This window comes from Chamaea fasciata, unplaced genomic scaffold (genome assembly GCF_029207755.1).
Source record: "Chamaea fasciata isolate MVZ Bird 193981 ecotype frontalis unplaced genomic scaffold, bChaFas1.0.hap1 SCAF_1, whole genome shotgun sequence".
NCBI classification, from domain to species: Eukaryota; Metazoa; Chordata; class Aves; order Passeriformes; family Sylviidae; genus Chamaea; species Chamaea fasciata.
In genome coordinates this window covers 29,209,584-29,231,789 of record NW_027094086.1, presented here as the reverse complement: position 1 = coordinate 29,231,789, position 22,206 = coordinate 29,209,584, and the positions used below count along the sequence as shown (strand labels likewise).

The 22,206-nt window shown below is 40.3% G+C and overlaps 1 protein-coding gene across 1 annotated transcript in view; it reads right to left on the bottom strand.

Moving 5' to 3' along the window:
• Positions 1 to 211: 211 nt before the first annotated feature.
• ZNF704 (zinc finger protein 704) overlaps positions 212 to 22,206 on the bottom strand; it is an 87,546-nt gene continuing 65,551 nt past the window's right edge. Inside the window, exons 4-9 of the mRNA XM_066179713.1 lie at positions 19,366 to 19,598; positions 15,659 to 15,759; positions 13,058 to 13,319; positions 8,352 to 8,456; positions 2,638 to 2,732; positions 212 to 1,061 (exon numbers count right to left, since the gene is read on the bottom strand). Coding sequence (XP_066035810.1) covers positions 950 to 1,061; positions 2,638 to 2,732; positions 8,352 to 8,456; positions 13,058 to 13,319; positions 15,659 to 15,759; positions 19,366 to 19,598 — 908 coding nt within the window. The 3' untranslated portion in view covers positions 212 to 949. The remainder of the gene's footprint in view (positions 1,062 to 2,637; positions 2,733 to 8,351; positions 8,457 to 13,057; positions 13,320 to 15,658; positions 15,760 to 19,365; positions 19,599 to 22,206) is intronic.

Here is a 22,206-nt window from a genome sequence, read left to right as displayed (position 1 = left end):
TGCAGCTACACCTGTGCTGGTCCAACTGTTCAACCCCCTCTCAGAAAGGGGAGAGTAATAAGAAAAGCTACTGGACCCCCTTATGTTCTTGTGGGTTTCAATCAAGCATCACCATATTTCGTCCCTCAGACTTCTTATGACAGTATCTGCTGGTGACTTGCCATTGCTGCTTTTCTTCCTCTAGAGGATCAAAATCCAATTTGGTACTTAAATTACTTTGTTCCACTCCACTGGTCTGTGCCTCTTTTAAAAATCTTCCAGGAGTGCTGCCTGTCCTTCTTGCAAAATCGGCTTTGCTTTCCTCCTATAAACAAACAAACGAAAATCCCAACTCCTCCCCACATGCCCTTTTCAAAAATATAATCACGATCATTTGTATGAGGAGAATTATTAGCAGTCTCCAGTCTTAGTACAGCTTTTGTTGAGAAAACTGTAGCTTATATGACTCTGAAGTGTTTATTAGAAAGCTTTCAAAAAAGTATCTTCGTTTCAGGAAAAGAAAAATTGTTCAGTTTAGCAAATACAGATGTTCACAGCAGAAAGACTGAAATGGTTAAAAATGATCCTAGGGAGCAAGCAGCTCACAGAATTAGCAAAATAATTAACTTTTTCCTTTCTTTTACAGAAGAACACTAATAGCTGCTCTGGTTTCCACACTTACTGAGACAGATTTTGTTGTGTGGTCTTGGTTTTGCTTGGTTTTTTTTTTGCTCTATTGCTCCACACAGGTTTTAATTAGTGCTTCTCCTTGGCTACAAGTGCTTCATTTTGAAATACAAAGCTCTTAAAAAAAAAAAAACAACAACAACAAAAAAAACCACCCCAAAAAACCAAAACCCCCAACACCACATCACTGGAGGGGGAAATGGGAAGTGATACAGCGCAGCTGCAGCAATCTGCTTCTGCTGTTGTCCTCCCCCTCCCCAAATCCTCTGCATAATTTCAATCGTTAGTCGATGAACCTTTGGCAGGCCTTCTTCCATCGGCAGGCAGTGCACCACATATCTCTGTTCTCCATCCCATAGACCTTCCGACACTTTTTCCCCTCCCCTCTAGGCTTCCTGTCAGAGAGAAAGGGAAGCTCGTTAACGAGATGCTTTAGTAGTTCAGCTTTTCACCCTAAGACCAAGACAACAAACTCAATGGAGTGCAGGAGGCAGAGAACCCACGGCCTTCCACAGGATTTGGGCTGTTTTTATTCCAGCTGGGAGCTGATGAAGAGACAGACACATGTATGGCCATGACTCCACCACTGTCAGGAACCAGGCCTTCTCCTTGCCCGGCTTCCATGGCTTCTGCAGCACCTGCTGAGCCTGCTCCTCTGCTCCTGGGATGATCCCAGGAACATACAGCCCTGACTTTAGCCAGAAACCAAACCTAGACTTAGTAAATTATGCTTTAATGAAATGCCAAGCTGTAATGGGCAGTCCCAGCTGTTCCACAATACAGCCTAGGTAGGCCATGTCAGCCTAAAGTGCTGCAGAGCTGTGGTAAAAATATTTGGAATAGCTCAGAGCAGCAGACCTTGACCACCAGCAGGTATCAGCTATGCCAAGGCAGAGAAAAGATACCAGCTCCTAACCTTGCTGGTCCTTCCTGCAGTTTGCTCTGAGCTCATTGGCTGAAAAACAACAAAGTGTGTGGGAAGTTTTAACCCTTGCTCTCACTTACAGCACATTCTTGTATACACCTTCTCTGTGGTCGTCAAAGCCAGCAAGGTGGGCAGCACCTGCTTTTAAAGCTGTAACCAGTGTGCCGTTTTCCATCTTACAACCACTCTCAAAAGACCACAAGTTTAAAAAATGATCCAAGTAACTGTTAAAATGGATTTCTTTCACTCAACACACAGCAAGACAGCAAACCTGAGGAGCAACGCCTCACCAAACAATACAATGTTCACTACTGCAATGCCATCTGTCCTGGCATCTTTAAATAAAGTAACTCTACCAACAGAACTGTTTAATACGTGTTTTATGTGTTGCACACATGGGATTCCTCTCCTGCATACCCACACACTTTCTGATGACTAAACATTATTTAATGGGCATAATCCATGAGTTGGGAAGATCCCAAGTTTGTTTTGTAGCATATGCAATGATCTGAGAGTCATGAAGAAAATGAAAAGCATGAAATCTTCTTTTTGTCTCAAGTTAGGAGTTTCTTTACTGTAAGAAATTTAGCATTACAGTCTGATTTTTTAACCTAACTTTTTGAACACTTTAAAAGTAGATTCTGGTCAAGTATCAGTTAGATATAATGGTAATGAATGCAGCTTATGTCTAGGAAGACATGGCATAAAAAGCTTTGCCTTTATTGAATTTATTGTAAGACAAGGTTTCTTATCATTCAGTCAAAGCCAAATACCATTCTGACTGAATGGTGATAAACACGTAAGACAGTCCAGCCTTTCAGGGAAAAATGCAAAGTCAGACAGTGCAGCTGAACTTTACCTTTGATGGTAGTGAAAAGAAAAATAGGTTCTGAAGAGCTTTGAAGAGCTCTAGCAAGAACCTGCCTGACAAGTGCAGTCAGGGTTGGTGGTGGGCTTTTCTGTTTCTCTGGCCACTGACAACTTATTTACTGAATGCCCTCCAGGTTGTGAGGCTGTAGTGTCAGCGGGAGGTCATGGTCCCATACCTCAAGCCAAATGCTACTCTAGGCGGTGATGCAAGAACTGTGTGGGACTGTTTCTGCTCTCCACTCCCTGCAGGACGATTATGGGTTGGTGAGACCTGTCAATACAGACAAAAAAGCTGCTTACAAAGAACATACACATATGAATGCAGTATAAATACTTTTTTCCCAGAAAATGCAAATTATGCTGCATGGTGGCAAGGATAACCAGGAAAGGTGATTATATAACATACAAATGTAATTAAGCTATAAGTCTATTTAGCATTAGGTACATTACACTAGCTTCTCTTTGTTTCCCTGTATTTCCAGCCATCCTCCAAGAGCAACCCAAAATACAGATCAGCACCACTGCAGGTTTTGGGAAAGACAAGAAACACATTTATTCTTATTTTAAAACTCTGAATAGCTCTTAGGAAAACTTTCTCCAATTTAAACAAAATAACTGGAAAAATATACTCTGTCCTGTGCTGAGATCAATACCAATAATCTCCTATAAAATAAAGGGTTTTCACTTGTTGCTTCTGTCACTTGGCACTCTTTGTGGAGAGACACCCTTGGAAAAGAAGGTTAGCTGAAGAGCACTTACAGAGGGGCCCCTCAAGGTTTAACAGGCAGGGAGTGCAATGCAGCCCTTCTGATCAAAGTTGCTAACAAGACGTATCTCCCCACTCCGCACAGTAAACCTTCTCAGCAGGTGTCTTCTTTGTGAATGTTTCCAAGGGAAGGGTGTAGTTTGGTCTTCTGGAATTTTCCAAAGAACTCTCCTACATGAGCATGGGGCTTGGCAACTTCATTCAAGTGATCACATGGCATAAAGCTTGGCCTTAAATAGTACCTAAATTGTTTTACTATGGCCTTATTTTGCTCCTGTGTGAAGGCCATGACCACTTTACATCTAAAATACCAGAAAAAAATCTGAACACTCATTTTTTTTATTGTTTATTGAATGTAGCAAGCTTCATTTGGGCATCTAGTGCACAGTCAGCCTCCTGCTGCCAGGAACTGCAGATATGGTCATAGTTCTCTGCACTGCTATGACTTTTCCCTCCTGCCCTTTTGAAGTTTTACAATATCTGGAAGAGAGGGAACTGACTGACCTCACTTGAAGAGAATTACTGTATGTCCTTTGATTTCTGATACAAAGTCTATTTTTAAGCTACTCCATAGTAGCAAAAATCTAATGCTTGTAATAGAGTGCAGACACTCTTTCAACTTTTATTCTTGGCTAGTAGCAAGAGAAACTTTTGATTTACCTGCATATGTGGCTCACACTCTGAGCAAACTTAGACCATTACTGATATACAAAATATACCTGAAAAACTTGGAAGAAACTTCTCTCTCTGCCAGCTTACCATATTTTGTACATCCAAAGACCACACTAGCTCCTTTTGTTCTGTCCCTCCTGAATACTAAAGGCAGTTTGTTCTCAGCTATTTTTTTCCAAATTTTTATCAACCACTTTCCTTGTTTTACTTAAGAATGATTCAAATACTGAAGATAAAATGCAAAGCAATAGCACTTTTGTAGTATTTGGCATTCATCAGACACTGTACAGTTTCACAGTCACCACCAGTAACCAGAGATTTCCAGTCATCGTGCTAGGGTTCATAAACGTTTTAAAAACCAGAAATTATTATATGTCTACCACTAGTAACTAACACTCAATATATTACCTGCTTGTCATTGAACAGAAGAGTACTTGGATGGCCTCCTATGTTATACCAATTATCTTGCTTACTTCCAAATAGAGATCAGGCTGGAGCACTAATGCAATGTGCAGACTCCTCCCTCGCATTCTCCTGAGAGGGTCTCTGCACTAGGGTTCCACAGACTGGCACACGAAGGCAGCCACACAGCACTGAAGCTGAGTGTTAGTGTATTTTGACAGGCTTTGCGGCAAGTCTAAGCAATATCAGACAGCCCCCTTCTGTAGGGAGCACTAAGAGCAGATTAAGAGCAAACCCTGAGAAGGCAATCCATGCCCTTGGAGGCTTTTCATGTCTAAAGCTCTGCCTAATGCAGAGTAAAATAACGCTGTTTGTTTGAAGCAAGGACCTGGAGTTTCCAGTTACAGCTCCTGGGGGGAAAACTGTGGTTACAGAGAAGATTTGTGATCTGTAAACATCAGATTATCAAAGATCTTGTCTGTTCAACCTTTTTGGGTCTTATGAGCAGGCAGATCTCCACAGTATCAGACGGTGGAGACCATACTGACATTCAGGAAGACTTTTACCCTACATAACATAAAAGCAGAAGTACATGGTCATTATGTTAAGTCCTCCAGTATCAAGATATGGACTTCACCAAGGCTCATCCATTTGCATCGTTTAATTCATACTCCTCATGCATCCCTAGGGTGTGGCTGATTTACTCTCCTAATTCAACCTCAGTTGGTAGAACAGTCTGTCCTTTCAGCTTCATGCAGAGAATAACACCTCACAATGGCTCATAACTGTTCCAATATACAACTTTTCACCTGAAAAGTTATCTCAGAAAAATGGTATGAAAAAGTGTATTTCTCATCTGCCTTGGAATCTAACCTATGCATGATTCAGAGCACAAAGGGCTTTGGAGGTTCCCCTAATTACAGAACCACAGAATAACCTGAGTTGGAAGGGACCCACAAGGATCATTGAGTCCAACTCCTGGCCCTGCACAGGACACCCCCAAATTTGTGTACCTCACAGCATTGCCCAAACACTTCTTCAACTCTGCCAGGCTTGGTGCTGTGACCACTTCCCTGGGAAGCCTGTTCCAGTGTCCAACCACCCTCTGGGGGAAGAACCTTTTTCTTGTATCTCAATTAAACCTCCTCTGACACAACTTCAGGCCATTCCCTTGGGTCCTGTCCCTGGTCACCATAGACCAGAGATCAGTACTTGCCCCTTCACCTCCCCTAACGAGGAAGTTGCACATTGCAATGAGGTCTCTCCTCAGTCTCCTTTTCCCCAGGATGAAGAGACCAAGTGACCTTGGCCACTTCTCCTCCCTTTTGACTATAAGATGTCTAAATAAATGCCTGTGTTTAGATCTTGTGTATACTCCTGAGCCTAGAGCAGCCACATACTGAGCCCAACTGATCCAGCAGCACATATGGGCTGTTTGGAGGTGCTCAGTTACTTGCTGATAAGTACACCCATATTCATAAAGGGCTTTCAGTGCTGCTCTGCTAAAGACTTTCTGAAAACAAGAACTTAATGCAACTCATGGTGTTTGAACATCCCAGTTCCCAGGACAGAAAGCAGGAAGTGCTCAGTGTCATTGAAATTCACTGTCCACAGGAATGAAAGGGGGAAACACTACAGTATGTGTCAAAAAATAAACATGAAAGGAGACTATATAGAAAATGTGCAGACCTACGCACTTTTTCAAACCTGTACCTAATCTTTTCCTGCTCAATGGTTTGTCCAGGCCACAAAAGTATTCCAAAGCCATTTTAGAAAACTGCTTGCTTAAATAAAAGGGTCAGGCAAAAAGAAATGACTTGGACTTACTCTCTGAGGTTCCCTTGGATGCTATAGATTTGTGTCTCATGTCAGGGACCATGTATGTCACAATTGCATGAGTTTGTTATGCTGGCTCTGTCACAGTCTGGCCTTACACAAACCCCATCAGAGGAGAAAGTCTGAATGTGGGTGACGTACTTACACTCGGTGTCAGGGTGGGAACTGCCGGACCCCTGATTTTGTAAAGCAATATCTAATTTACTTTGAAACAGAAATAAAACTTGAATTTAACACACTGGTATTTAACATAAATTTGCATTTGCATCCTCACTTACTGCACATAATTTTTCACTGCAGGCAAGCCTTTGTAATTCATAAATGATCATACTGATGACAAAGTAGTCAAATGTGTGCAAACCTGGAAGATTTTTTTCTTATTATTATTTTTTCTTTGTTAAACAGCCTAATAAATATTGTTAGAGCTATAATGGCAGCTCACATGGTTCCCTGAGCAGTTTATAATTCTGCATCACTGCCTCCCCAGGTTTTTGTATTGGGATTACTTTCAAATTGTACTTATATCATTGCCATCTCCATCAAATTCTCAGAAAGTGATTTAGCATTTCTTAAATTCTATTGAGAACTCTCTACTCTACAGCCACAGATCAGCGTTGTTGCCAGAACAAGTAAACTCGATGCATACATGTCTAATCCTGTCCTCTTAAATGTCTGATTTACAATGTGACTAATTGCATTTTTAGATTCCCAACACTCCTGGCACCAGTTTCTGCTACTCCACAAAAGGAGCCAGTTTCATAATTACTCCGTATCAACCCCATTGTTGGGAAATCAAATTCTCAGGGAACTTTCCGGATAGCACACTCTGTCAAGGCACTCTTGTTGAAATTGCTGCCAGCATGATGTCTTTCACTGTTAGTTGTTCCTTGATGGAATTTAATAAATATTCATTGGCAGAGTGGAGTGTAATTGATTCAGTCACTTTCATTTTTATCAGCTCCGCAGGATGCCACAGCCTCTGCAGAAAATCTCCAAGATTTGCCAAAGGTTGACAGTAAGAAGCTTTGGAGATTCACTTGGTGAAGAGAAGGGAGGGAAATAGTATCTCTTATCGCCTTGTCTAATATTCACTGTCAGGAGAAAAAAAAGCTATATGGTTCTCTGGATAAGCAATGTGCCTTATATAACACACTTTAAAAATTCAAAAATTCATAAAGTGTAATATTAAAAGAGATGTTATGATATCAAAAAGGTTTATGATTAGAGAACATCAATTTATCATGAAAACAGTGCTTTCCAATAAAATAAGGATACTTTTCATTAATATTTATTTATATTCATCATAGAGAAGATTTCCCATTACTCATAAACAGCGATTTGCATTTACTTTCAGCAGTCCCCACACCAGACACTACAAGGCGAATCCCTTGCAACTCTTCCTAAAGGTTTTTCATTCCCTCCACAGCACCACACCTACACTGCGGTACGTTTAGAATCACTGCAATTCTGTTTTTAAGCTAATATCACATTTCTGCAGTCCTGTTGATCCCTTAGGATTTTAGCATCAATGTTCATAGGATTAGGCCTTGTACACCAGCTTTTTTGAAGAAAGGGTCAGTGTTTGAATATCCATCTAATACATCCTCATTAAAAAGCTGTCAAACTGCAATATGTATTAGTAACAAAATGCAATAGATATTGAACACATTTTCTGTATAAAACAACATTTTCCGGCTATCAGTAGGGGCTGCATACTTGTAGCCTCCTAAAATGGGATTTTGCATTTCATTTTATTGTTTCTTTCAGTTGCCCTTCAAAAATGCTTCATCTTCAGAGTCCATTTAGGTAACTGCCCCACTGCCTGAATCCAAGTGGCCTGTTAGCATAACCATCACCAGGCTGATTTTCCATCTAATTTTTTAAGAAATCATTTAGTGGCACAAAAAGAAGCACACAGTGTCAGGCTCTGCGCCTACCACAATGTTCTTTTGTAAGCACATAGTTAAAAAGACATATACTATAGATACTATAGATTCAATTGTCTGCTTGTAGACACTGATGCAAAAATAACCTAACTGCACTGATAAAAAGAGTTACAAAGGTGTTAAAAACAGCCATACCGGCAAACTCAAGCACATGTTTGTCTCTCTTTGGCATTTGTCACACTTACTTCCATACTTACACACTGTGAAACAAAGGAAAAAGATCAAAAAAACCTTTTTTATCCCCTTTCCTTTTTTGATGTGCACTTACTGGAATGCCGGTGAAGGTTACTGGAGGCGACTGCCAAGAGATGCTAAAGCTACTGCCATTGGGAGTGAATTTTGCTGACCCTGGAATGTTCACCGGAGGAGTGGCCTGTGTGGAAAGAAAGTATTATTCCAGCAAGAAGAACCATTCCCCTTCCGAAGCATTTCAAAGGATCTTTCATACCTTGAAATGGTAAATCAGTGAGAGATTTTCCAAGGTATAAAAAAACTCTATGGTGATAAGCATTTTACTCTTGTGAGAGGGATAATCATGGATAAGCTAATAAGGAAGGGACAGAGTAAGACATAAACCACTGTTCCTAAATCTTGTTTAGAGAAAGATGATTGCTCTCAAAAGAATCCATGGAAAACCCTTAAGAGCTCGATCTGTTAAAAAAAGAGACAAAATCAAACGTCACATACAAGTAACTATTAAAACAATGCCAGCAAGAAGCCAAAACTACTGATCACCTGTTCCACAGTGATAAACAAGGCCATACTTAAACTCATGGCAGTTGTTTTACATAGTTTTAGTGTGAATAGCAAGGCTTTTTGGAAAGAAGCAATTAACAGCAACTGTTGGCCATTTCTCATTTATCAGACAAATGTTAAAAGTCATCCCAATTAAAACAGTTTTTCCTGTTAAAAACAAGGAGCTGTAAATCATCCTTTGGATTCAAAAAACAGCTCTTGAAATACTAAACTAAAGCAAGTATTTGAAGGACTCCTGGGCTCCTTGAACTCCTATGTTCTTCCCATCCAGGCTGCAATACCCAATGTTGCCCTGGGGTGCTAGTGCAATAACCTGATCTTAGACTGTTGAGCATTTTTCATCTTGTGCCTTTCCTTTGGTTTTCTCACTGAGTTATGAGTTTCCATTAATTCTTCCCTGCCTTTTTTTGAATCCCATTTAATTTTCAGAATCATGAAATTCATAGTTGTGCAGCTACCCTGCCTAGCAGGAACACGAGCAGCCAGCATGAACAAAGGCTCACTTTGACCCTTGAATTTCAAGCTGTCACCACAAAAAAAGCCTCCTTGGTTTAAACTTACAAAGAATTTGCTAAAATGAGTTTTCACTTCTGCCTTTCAGTTGACTGTACATGACAGTAACAGAATACACTTATTTAAGCAGTGCTTGTTGTCTGGGGCTGCTGGAATTGTCTCTGCTTCAGGAAGAGAGTGCCTCCTTGAGCCACCAGGCAGAGAGAAGTGATGACCAACTACAACCTGATAGGCCTGATTAAAGACAACCTTCCAAGTAAACAAGGGCTGAAGCAATCCCCTAGACCTTTTCCAGGAAAAGGAAGGTGAGACCACCAGATGCCTCTGTGTACAGCAGCAATGCTTGTGCAATGGAACTGCAGCCCACAATGCTTGTGGGCTGCCAAGCTGCTGACAGCTCCAAGAGAATCCACATAAAACACATAGAGCAAACATCGACTGAGCTCCATAAAATATAAGAACCTCTCTGAAAGGCATCAGGAACAACTTGGCAACTTCAGATGGTACCAGCAGTTCTTCATCAGAACCCTGTTCAAATAGGAAGGAGTGAATGGCCACAGAGCTCCAGACAAAAAGAAATGGGGAGAGCTGGATGAGCAGTGAGGCAGCACAGCAACCTTCTCAGGTACTTGAATAAGACCTGGATGGGTCTTATTTCAGCAGCTGAAAGAGTCTGCCTGTAGTTCCTCTGTAGTGAAATTTAACACGTACACGCAATAGCTTTGAAACATGAAGTTTAAAACTGACGCAATCTGCAGCTCCCTAAAATACCATAGTGCTCAATTCCTTTTTCTCAGTGCCTAAATATCTACCTCAGACATGATCACACTTAGATAGTCCATCATCTTGTTCACGTTTCCCAGATGTGCATCTTTGCTCATCAAGCTTTTTCAGGCTAACATTTTAGTCAATCTCTTCCATATGGTAAGCAACTATACCATTACAACCAACCGAAGAATTTCTTTTCCCCAACCTCAATTTGCTTAAAGACCTCCATCTAACTGTCAATCAAAATATATTAATGAATAATTTTTTAAAAATTTTATTTATTTGCCAATATCACCCTTATTTCTGAAATAGCGCGTGCTCATCCTCTTCCTCTCTCATTCTTGTCCCTTCACTTTCTTCCCAGGCAGCAATTCCATCCTCTTCTCATCCCTTGCTTTGCCTGAGGTATCAGTGCCAGGGCTAGGGAGGTTGCCCATGTTCTCTTTGTGGTCTTTCTACTTCTGGTTGGAGCCCATCACATCAAATTTGGCTGACCAGAACTCTAACACAGGATTTCAGCTGAAGTCATATGGGGGTCTTGTATAACGGCAATAAAACCTCCTGTATTTTAATTTCTCCTAGGTATTTCTTATCCAAGAGAGCTGACAACTATTTTTCCCCCTTCACAGCTCTGTTGTTGTTGGCTCACGGTCATTCTGTGCTTGATTAATGAACATAGATTTCCCTCTTACATAATTTTCTAACTACCCTAGTTTATAGCAGAAAAATCTCATTAGTTCCTTAGATGCAGGACTTTGCTTGTTCTGACATTAAACTGCATCTAAACCCTATTATTCTTAAGATCATCCAGTCACATAAGCCTGATCTATAACTCCCTTACTGCTGATGTCTCCCAAGTTTGTTATCAGTGAGGTTTATTATAGTATTTGTGTATTACCAAAATCATTTAATGAAAGTGAGATCAGGGCCAAGAACTGCTTTTCATTTAACTCCACTAATGACATTCAAAGGCCCTTTCAAAATAACTCACTGCTGTTCTCTGTGACTTTCCAGCTCCTTCTCCCACACTAAATTTAATCTCTTGCTTGACAAATACTGCCTATATGTTTTAAGATCAAATGCTCTCCTTGAATCCAGAGGGATTTGTTCTTTTGCTTCCTTGTTCTAGCATCATCTTTCTCTGGGCTTCTCCCAGTGCAGTTTGCCTCAACTGCTGTACTTTCCAGAATTTCTTCAATTATTCTTCTAAATCATTCCTCACCCATAGGACTGGGTCAGGGAAGAGCATCAGGACTTTTCTCACTTTCCTCATATCCTTCTCACTACAAATAGTCTATTTGATGTTTTCCAGTCTTAGAGGAAATGGCAGTTAACAGATCTCTTTAGGATTCTTGTGACTGAGCTTTGGGTTCTATAGTTTTCCCCCTTTTTTTAAAACAGGAATCCTGTGATGAACAATATTCAGCCTCCCTTTTCCAAGTTCTTTGAGCTGTTCCCAATGAAGTAATCTCCACTTTGTACTCTGGCTGGTGAGAGCTGAACCTCCACTCTGCCTCCTGGCCTTTCCTTCAGGGCTGAAGGGATCTTGGCAGAGGATGCCACTGACCTTCTCTACAGAAGCTGCTTCCTTTGCCAGAAGAGCCAGAATGCCTGAGCAGGGACCCTGCCTCCTGCTTCCAATTAGCAAGCTGTGAACAGTGTGGACTGTGTCACTCCTCACTGATGAAATTAAGCATTGAATCCAGAATAACCTGAAAAGCCCACGGGGCTCAGGCACTTGTAGTCTTGTGTCATAGAATACATCAATTCAAATCCAATTCAAGGACTTTACACACTTGAATTAGGTTTTCCTTAGGCAAGTGCTTTACTCAGAGGCTGCTTGTAAAAAAGGGTTGAGTGGGTCTCCAAACAAATCCCAAATGAAGCAAAACTTGTCATCAGCCTAGACTTGTTGCCTCACTCTCTGAGGCAGGGCTTAAGCTACACTGGGAAGCAAGTCTTTCTCTTGCTGGTTTCATCAGCCCCCAGGTTGGCATGCTACCTGATGCAGCTTCCACCTGCAATACCAAGCTCCCACTCATGCTTTTCAACATGCACAAAATTCTAAAACAAGCCTGTGAATTCTCTAGAGCTCCCTCTAACCTTTTAGTAGGTGTGCTCCAAACACACCACAAAAGTTTTATCTGCACAATGCTATTTATCATAGTTATTGCATCTGATAAATTTAACAGAGTTCAGTTCTCCAGTGCACATGCAGGTCATGGACCACACTACTTCAAAGCCTCTATTCCTCTTTTCTCTTATGGTATCCAGACCAAAACATGTCAAGTTTTAGTGCAGTTTTATAATTCATGCTTTCTGTCCAAACTTAGGTGGAATGTTTTAGGACGGCAGTTTCTGCCATTTGAAAAGCATCACCTCCAAAAGTAGGAAGATACCATATTTGCTTTTTCATTCTTCTTGCTCTACTTCATAACTGCAAATTGATATCTCACACTGTACAAAAAGAGGAAATTAATTGTTCCTGGCATCCTCTGGGTACTTGACACTTCAAGCAGAGCTTGTACTTGTTTAATAAAAACAGAGCTGAAATGAAGACTCTAGGAGGGATCTGGCTGACTGGATGGGAAATTTTACAATGCAGGAAACCTGAGCACATCACCTTGGGTTCTCCTTAAGGTCAGTTAAAATTGAATTGATGTAGCCAGTGTTGACAGATCAACTCTTCTCAATCTGAAGTATGCACCTATGTGTGGCTGGATAAATAGTACCCCCAAATCCACCAGCTGTGGTGGGCACATAAACAAACAAAGAAACAATGAGCTTAGAAGAACACATCTCAGACAAAATTTAAAAAATGCCTTTGACTGCTCTGAAAACCTTTCAGTCCATTAAAACCCAAACATTGTGATGTGACATTTCTTTACACATTAGTGACACTAGTGTAATCACTGGAGCTCATACCGCTGGTGTTACCTGATAAGCATGGTCCGTGTGTACGAGGTAGAGGTTGGTAGGAGCTGAGCGGCTCAGAGGTGTCATCAATTTAGTCTCGGTTTTGGCACAGGAAGTTTCAGGACGGATTGCTTCTTGGGTGGGAAAGGAAGGAGGAGATGCTAAAGATGGAGAGACTGGGGAAAGACTGCTTAAGCCATCAGCTACTGAGTCCGTGTTGAGCCTGATTTCTGTATAGTAAAAATCCTCCTCTCCGTCACTGTAATCAGACTCTCCTACACGTCTGTATCAAGAGAAAGAAGAATTGATTGAAAGCAAGAACCCCAAGGTAAATTTTAAATTCTAGAATCATGAGCGAATATATTCACATTGCAAACAAATTAATATTTGCACTTTCAACCCTTCCTACTTTATTTGCATTCTGACTGCAGGTTAAGGGGAAGAGGAAAATCATCAAATCTGAAGGGAAAAGAAGTAGGAATTACTTTTTGCCCCCCTCCGTGTTATTCTTGACAAATTCTTTAACCTTGGAGTAGATGTTTGACTCCTTCAGATCAAGTACCAGCTTCTCATTGGAAACTATTGTAAAGTTAACAAGAATCTCAACGCACTCTGTCTTCAAAAGTTACAGCAATGATAATAATAGACACAGGCAAGATATACTTCGCTCATGTTACAGCAAACAATATGCAATCTTATCCAAAGTTACTTAATTATACAAAATATAGTTACGGCTGCCATTCACCTTAACTTTCTGTAACATAACGGAAGAATTTGCTAGAAAACAGTCTCACCATGCAACTCACTCAGACATAGAGAAAGCACTCCTATGGGCTGGCTTGCCACAGCCAGGACTTCCTGGTCCTGCTCTCCAGAAGCAGACTTATTGAAGGAGGGCATGTAGGAGTTTAATTGCCTGAAAGTTTAATCTGATGTGCATTTGAGTGTAAATACTAACAGTAAAACAATGCAGTCAAAGCAGTAATTCCCAGCAGACTACACATTATCCTGAAGTCCAAACCAGAACTTTTTGAGAGAACATAGGTCCAGCTCTACCAGAAGTACTATCCATCAGAATGCAGCCAGTCACTCACCAAAACTACTCTTTCCAGAAAAGGTTTGAACTCCAGAAAGGTTTTGCTATTTACTTCTCCCTCTCTCGTACCACAAAGAGGATGTCCCCATAATATAAAGCAGAAATCAACATTCCTAACTGCATTTTGAGAGAGATTTTCTCTGCTTCCCACAGCCTTACTCTTAAGCCCAACAGTAATTGCTGACCTCTTCAAGACCATCCTGAGCTCTAGATCTTTCTTGTGGAGGCTTTAAATTTTAAGCTGTGGGTAACACAGACCTACAGAACAGAGATAAATTTTCAGATGATGACCATGAGTCCCCACTGTAATTATAAATGAGACAGGTTCATCACTCAGTGAATTGCACAGGAGAGTTCAGTTGCAAACTAAAGCTCTGAAACAAACTTGTGTCCTAAAAGATTAATTTACTTTTCCTTCTAGTCCAAGTAACATACATGTGTGTCCTGGTTTTGTCTGGGCTGGAGTTAATTTTCTTCCAAGTAGCCGACAGAGAGATATCTTTTGTATTTAGGATGAAAAGAGTGTGATAACACACGGATGTTTTAGCTGATACTGAGCAGTGCTTACTCTAAATCAAGGACTTTTTAGTTTCCCACACTCTGCCAGTGAGCAAGGGCACCACAAGCTGGGAGGAAGCATGGCCAGGACAAAGAGATATTCCATATCATAGGATGTCATGTTCAGTAAATACACTGGAGGGAGTTGGCTGGGAGGTGCTGATCGCTACTTGGGTACAGGCTGGGCATTGGTCAGCAGGTGGTGAGAAACTGTAATGCACATCACTCATTTCTCTTCAGTTTTGTTTCTCTCTCCCCTTTCCTTACATGTATTAGAGTCACTAGTGTTACTATTATTATCTTTATTATTATTATTATCTTTATTATTATTATTATCAGTGTTTTATTTTGTTTGGGCCATTAAACTGTTCTTGTCTCAACCCATGAGGTTTACTCTCTATTCCTTTGATTCTTCCAGGAAAGGAAGGAGATACTGAATTAACAGCTTTGTGATACTTAGCTGCTGACTGGGTTAAACCATGACAACATACAGCTCAGTTTCCTTTTATTTTTATGTTTCTTACGTGGTTTGTGGTTCTGGTGGGTTTTTTGGCATTACCATTTCTTTTGGCATTAATTCAACTCAGAACTGGCACAAGCACCTGACCTGATGTGAAACAAAGCTGAGAAGTATCCATGAACCTGTCTACCACAAAGTGTCATCCCAGATGTGATGTGCAGACAGCACATACTGATGTAATGGCACTGAGCTGTGCAGCTGACAGGGAAGTGCAGTGTGACCTTGAGCTCCATTTGACCTTCTAGCAAAATTGCCAGAATTTCAGGAAAGTGCCTTGCTGTTGGAGTAAGTGCTCATTCACCTTGAAACACTATTCCACAATTTTCTTACAAACATAGGGATATGAGACAGAGAAGCCAAGGACAATCCAGTTCATGTCTCCAGCCAAGGGAAATTGCTCCTCATCTATATGAAATCCTTTAGACTCCCAAAAAGACTGCTGTCTTACCCAAGGTGAATGGTCCGTATGTGTTTCTGAATCCCTGCTGCTGTGCTCAGTACCTTCCCACAGTTCTTCCACAGGCATTTGAACATCACCTTCATGGAGTTCTGAAAATTATGAGTAAAGCAACATTAGTTGTATGGAAATTGTACGGATATTAGGAAAAATTTCTTCCCTGAAAGGGTTGTCAAGCATTGGAACAGGTTGCCCAGGGAAATGGCAGAGCCACCAACCCTGAAGGTATTTAAGTCTTGTAGATGTGTTGCCTGGAGACATGGTTTAGTGCTGGACTTTGCAGAGCTGGGTTAAGGGCTGAAAATTTCTGTGACTGTAATTCTATGAAGGCAGAAAAAACCCCAAACTACCCAAACCAGATAAACAGTTACAAAACACTGTGAAGATTCAGAGCCTTTGACTCCAGATTTGTAATGATCTAATAATCTCTTGTCAAGTGTGTCACCCTACTGTATTCAAGAGAATCCAGTGAAAAGCTGCAGCAGCAGCTTGTGACAAAATGTACCTCTCTCTGTTCGTTGGCAACACTTGTCCATTTTTAAGTTTCAGTTCCTCCACTAAGGGAGGTAGATGATATAAAAACTTCCTATACTTCTTTCAAAAAAACCCTGATGAGGACTTCTCACTTAATCCAAGGCACGTTCTTAAATTAAGGTCTTTCCAAAGAAAGCTCTTATAAATGTTTCTGCTCATGATATTTGCAGCACAAAAACATATTGCACCAGAAAAACATTGCTTCTGTTATACTTGCCAATACTTGCCATGAGCTGGCACAACCTACTTTTGTTTCACTCAGAAGCTACTGTGGACCTTACTCAGACAAGAGAATGAGAAGTTATCCATCTGTATTTAATATTAAAAAAAATACAGGCATAATCCATTTAAATATTCTTTTTATATTCTTTAATGCAACTTCATTAATCCTCACTGAGATATCATGGATTTAGAGCACAGCCAACAAGGCTATCACTAGGCTAATCTTCAACATTTTGAAGACTCTGGAGAAAAGTAGTCTTAAAACAACACAGATGTTACAAACTCTAGAGATATTTAAAAGCTATTTTTACCCCAAAATGAAGCTCATTTTGTACAGTTCAAGTAAAAAAAGAATTCTAAGTAGCTTGTAATTCTCAAAAATAATTTTCTCTGTTATTACCAAACATATTATTAACATGACAAAGAACATCAAAATACTGTATTATTATTCTATAATTCTAGGTACATATATGATTAAATCAATATATTCATATAAAACTTTATAAACTTTATTTTAAAAAAAAGGGGGGGGGAACAAGCACCTCTTTAGGGTTAAATACATTTCACTGTGCCTTGAACAAAAGCCGACTTGGTGCTTTCTTCAGTTTGGATCCTTTGGAACTGCCTGCCAGTAGGTGGTTTCAGCATTTGCTAGAAGGACGATGATTAGAATATAACTTTAAAAAAACCTTCAGCTGATGGGCTTTTAAAAATACAAGTAAATTGTAGTAGCATGTTCTACAGTTTCCTGCAGTCTAACATCTCCTGTTTTAAAGTATGAATTCATAGAGCTTTGAGATTGGAGGTACCTGATCATACTGATTGTATGAAAAACTTCTACTTTGGAATAAATTGCCTATTTTTTTTTTGTATTTGATAATACAACTATCAGTCAAATAGATACAGAACTCTTTCTCTTTACTCAAATGAAATATAATCTATCTAGCAATTCTGATTAATACTCTTCTTACTTCTTGCTCATAATACTTAATAATTAAGTATTATATTACTTACTTAATATAATACTAAATACTACAATCAGCTCGTAACACACACAACCAACCACCAGCTATGTCAACAAGATGAAGGCCATGTTTATAGCTGACATCCTAGGAATTCCAATATGACATAATAAACACCATATGTGTCTTTATGAAAAGAGAATGGTTTAATATCCACCTCCAGTTGGATGGTAAAATCAGTCTCCTAGCTCCACTGTGGTTTTGGATTTATTGTCAGTGGTAGGAGTTGGCAAATACCCATGCACTTTTAACATAACCAAGTGAAAGCTCACTCAATAGAAATAAAGAACATGCTTACATTTCCTCCACTTCCTTTCCAAAAATTACCTATTCAGGCTTAATGTTTAATTGAAGAAAATAATGGAACATAAATGGTTTGGTGAGGAATAACTACCTTAGAGGAAACTTTTAAGCAAATAGTAAGGTTACCAATCACTGTATTTCTAGGTTTACTCCTTCCGACTTTTGCAGCCCTGAAGAAGAAATAACCTGAACATTTTTGTTTCAGCTTCTAAAGGTGCTAACTTGTACTCAGAAGAAGTACCATGCTGGAGTCAGAATAAAGAGAAAAACCTGCAGGAAAGCAAGTTAATTTATAAGACCAAGTCTGGCATGGAATGTTACTGTTTATCTAAATAAAACATTTGCCACACAAAGCAAAATCCCTGTGAACCAGAACAGATAGACCTGTGGTAACAGACCTGTGGTGGGTACATAACTACAAATATTTGAAAGCAACTTAGAAAACAATAAAGATGGCAGCTGCAAACCCATCTGTCTCAGCTGAGCAGTAAGAGTGGTGCTAGTAAGATGAAGGTTAACCAAGAAGTAAAAGGTGAACCAGGACACTTCTGCACTCCTACTCCTCCTGTCCCACATACTCCCAAATGGTCTCTCTTGTTTAGTGCAACGCTCAGCTCCAACTTCTCATTTATTATAACAAAGGTGTCCTCCAAAATACTTTTCTCCTGCTTAGCAAGATGCACAAACATTTTCACCCCTTTCCCATGAACAAGGAAAGAAGCACATGGGTCAACTTCTGGAGCAAGAGGATAAATCTGCACAGGTTTAAACAATCATTAAAACTTCTTCCTGCTGGTGATGAAGCAATTAACTGTCTCAGACTGAGCCAGAAACAAATTCACTAAGGGAATAAATTCTCGGATTTTTCTCCTTACAAAAAGCCCTTTTACATCTTGCTATGTAAAATCTGTCCTGTTGTGTTGGGAGGGAAGGAAACTTGGACTATTGCCATCTCTTTGTTTTCTTTTTCCAGAGAAGCTTGCTGGCTAGCAACGATGCCTTTTTGGGGTTAGTTTTGGACCTTTTTTTTTTTTTATGTCATGTTTTATTTAGCCTGCTTTTGCATTCCAACTGAGGATAAATTCGGCTAATGCTAATACTGTATCAAAAGCCATTGGGTTTGAGCTCTTTCTCTCCTTTTTTCACTCCATATGTTTGTGCAGAGAAACCTTCACAGTATTAAGGTATCTGACATGCTGTCAGACAAACAGCACTTTCAGGGAACAAGGAGTATTAAGGCCATAGTCAGTTTTTGTGATGACATGTAAAGGCTGCCTGTTGCATCCTGCACACAGAGAATTTGTCAAAGTAGGACAAAAATCCCTTGAATGGCCAGAGGCAACACCTTCTGGAAATCACTCTAGTGTTTTCAGAGCAGGAGGCTCTGTAGCACCTCACCATCTGGCAGGAAATATGTGGTGCTGATGGCAGCATGTGTGTACCGGAGGTGACCACGCTGAATGAGACACAGTGACTAGGCGAAGTCCCTATGTTAAATGGATGCCAAGGAAGGATACACAAGCAGAGGTATTTGGGTGACCCGTTCCTCTCTCACAACAAAATAAGCCTACCAACATCCTATCTACCCACGGGTATGGAATTTAACATGAGTCTAACCTTTCTCTTCCTAGGAATGGGTTCATCAAAGAGAAGGTTGCTTGTTTCACTTTCATCAATACCATCATCTGGCTGGGAAGGTGTCCGAAAAGCTTTGAAACTATCCGCTGATAGAGGTGGAGATGGGGTGGATGGGTTGGACTGGTCACTGGGAGCATTCCAGCTCCAGTATCCACTGCTGCTGGTACTAGAAGGCACAAATCCTCCTTCTTTCCAAGATCCATTCAGGGATTCTGTCAAGAACAAGAAAAGCTATTATTACAACAGTATGATTGTGATAGGGCCAAGGAGCTCTTTTTTCTAAGATTTAGATGCCATATTGGTAATTAACTGCACATTCAATAAAGGAAAGTGAGAGCACTGGATGTAGAGAGGACAACCATATCTAACCCACTGCACACAAACTACATATTCCACAACTGATTTTGTTTTATTTTAAATAAACAAACAAACAAGCAAAAAAAAAAAAAGGCAGCTAAGTATTTTTCTAAAAAGAAATGTTGCATTTGAAAAGATAACCTGCTCTGAAGCATAAACAGCAATAAACTGTCATATATTGCATGCATGATCTAAGGAAAACATTTAAATTGACCTTTAAAGGTCCCTGCAAACCCACACTATTCTATGATTCTAAATACAACCTCATCTTTCAACAGGAACACATGACTCTGGTGCGGCACCAAAGCAGCTCCAAGCCACCGTATGGCCAATAGGAGATCCCCTGGGAAGGGGACATACACTCTGACCCCCAAAACACTACGCAGATCCACAAAAACATGACTAGCTTCCCAGTACTAAAACACCAAAGAAAACCATAGGTACATTCTGTGTTCTTATAATCTTTCAATACACACGCCTCTGCCTAATCTGAATCGCTACATGAGGTGGTATCTATCTCTTGGTGTACAGGTGTACAGGCATCTGGTTACAGCAGTGGAACACAAAGACACTGGATCACCTCCACACATACACTGCTTCCTCACTGCTGCAGTTCCCCTGACATTACATGGTAACAAGACACTCAAACTAACAGCTTACACTGTGCAGCACCATGGGTGGGAGGGACAGCACTGCCTATGGTCTGGGGCACGGCTTGAGCCATGCTTCACATGCAGAGGTCCTCAGGCATGAGATGCTGGCACGCCACTCTCGCCAGTCCCTAAAGGGCTTCTGGCAGCAGAGGAGTATGTAGGTCATCAGCTCAGCAAAGGCATGACCTGAGCACATCCAGGGTGCAGCCACAGATGGCTCTGCCACAACCCTCGGGTTCTCACAGGGCTTGGACAAATGCGCAGGGATGTTTAGGTGCAGCTTCTCCCTAGCTCAGGCATTGGAAGCTTTTCCCAATGACACTGTAGGTGCCTGAGCATTGCGCAATACCTGACTTTGGAGCTGACAAGAAAATAACACCTCATCTGTTCATGAAACAATATTTAAGTGTGAGACAAGTCCTTTCAAGCCAGTGCCTGTCTTTAAAGATCTGCAGAAGTCACTCCTACATTCCTTCTCAATTTCTTAAAGATAAATTTAACTAATGATATCGCCAAGAAAGTGGGCTACCTAAAGCTTACCCCCAAACCAATGGATTTTTGGGTTTTTTCCCCTAATTCAGTTGGTTTTGGACAAAATCCTTAATGACTAACATCAGCTGCTCAAAAAAAGCAGAACACAGTGCCCCCTCAAGTAGGCAGTAGTACTGACTTACTGATCAGGACCCCGCAGCATAAATGGAATTGATTCTCTCCCTCCACCCCTCCCACTTCCTCTTTGGAAAAGGACATACATACACATTTCTGGTAGCTTCTTAGTTAACATATGAAAATGCCATGTTTTATCTCATGATTACAACCTTCATGTGACTGCAATGAAGGTGGGTTTTGTTTCTTTTAAATATTTGGTACTTCAGTCTTTCGCCAAAGCAAAAAAATACATCTGGTATCAACTTGTGGCTTTAGCATAAAATTGCCAAGTCTTCAGAAAAACAAAGGAACGCTCTTTCAATTACTACTTTCTGACACAGTTATGGTGGTACTTTGTATTCTCAGTGTTTAGAGCTTCTCCTCACCTTGCTGAGAAAGAGATGTAAATCAAGAACATTTTAAAGAAGCATGGAAAAAAGACTGAATGAGGTTGACAACAGGAAAAAAACCAATTCTCATTCATACTAACAAATCTGTCAATGTAAAGTTTAATATATAAATAAATGCAACTTACTCTTATTTTGGGGCTCTTTTCACATTGCTGGAGTTGCGTGAAAGAGAACCAGACCAAATATTATTCAGCTGCAGAGAAACAAGGGCCAAACTCTGATCCAGTTTACATGGAAGATCATTCCCAGGAATTCCAGCATGGATCTGACTTTAATATTAATGCTGATGTTGCTTTTTTTACTTCTAGGCAAAGTCCATTTGTTTTAACAAATGGTCCGTTAATTATACTGCTACTTATTGCCCTTTTTTGGAAAAGCACATAGAAAAAACTAATCACTAATACATTTGTTGCTTGTATTACTAGGATCAGAGCCTAGCCTTGCAACACCAAATAAGCTTTAAATTATCAAGTCTTTACACTTCTATTTAAGTCTTTAGTAAGCCTTGACTAAGGTAAAACTAAGATATTCAGAGAGAAGGTGCCCAAAACGAGCTTCAAAATCTTGTCTGTGATTACTGAAAACATGTGAATTACTTTTTCAGGCTAGTCTTCACAGATTTTGGGAAACAAGCAGACAAACTAGATGAAGAAATATCAAAGAGCACTCAGAATATTCTAAGAAATATCAAAAGCAGTTAAACAGCCACCATTTGCCTATTAGCAATTCAAAATGGCTCGTTTGGAAGACCT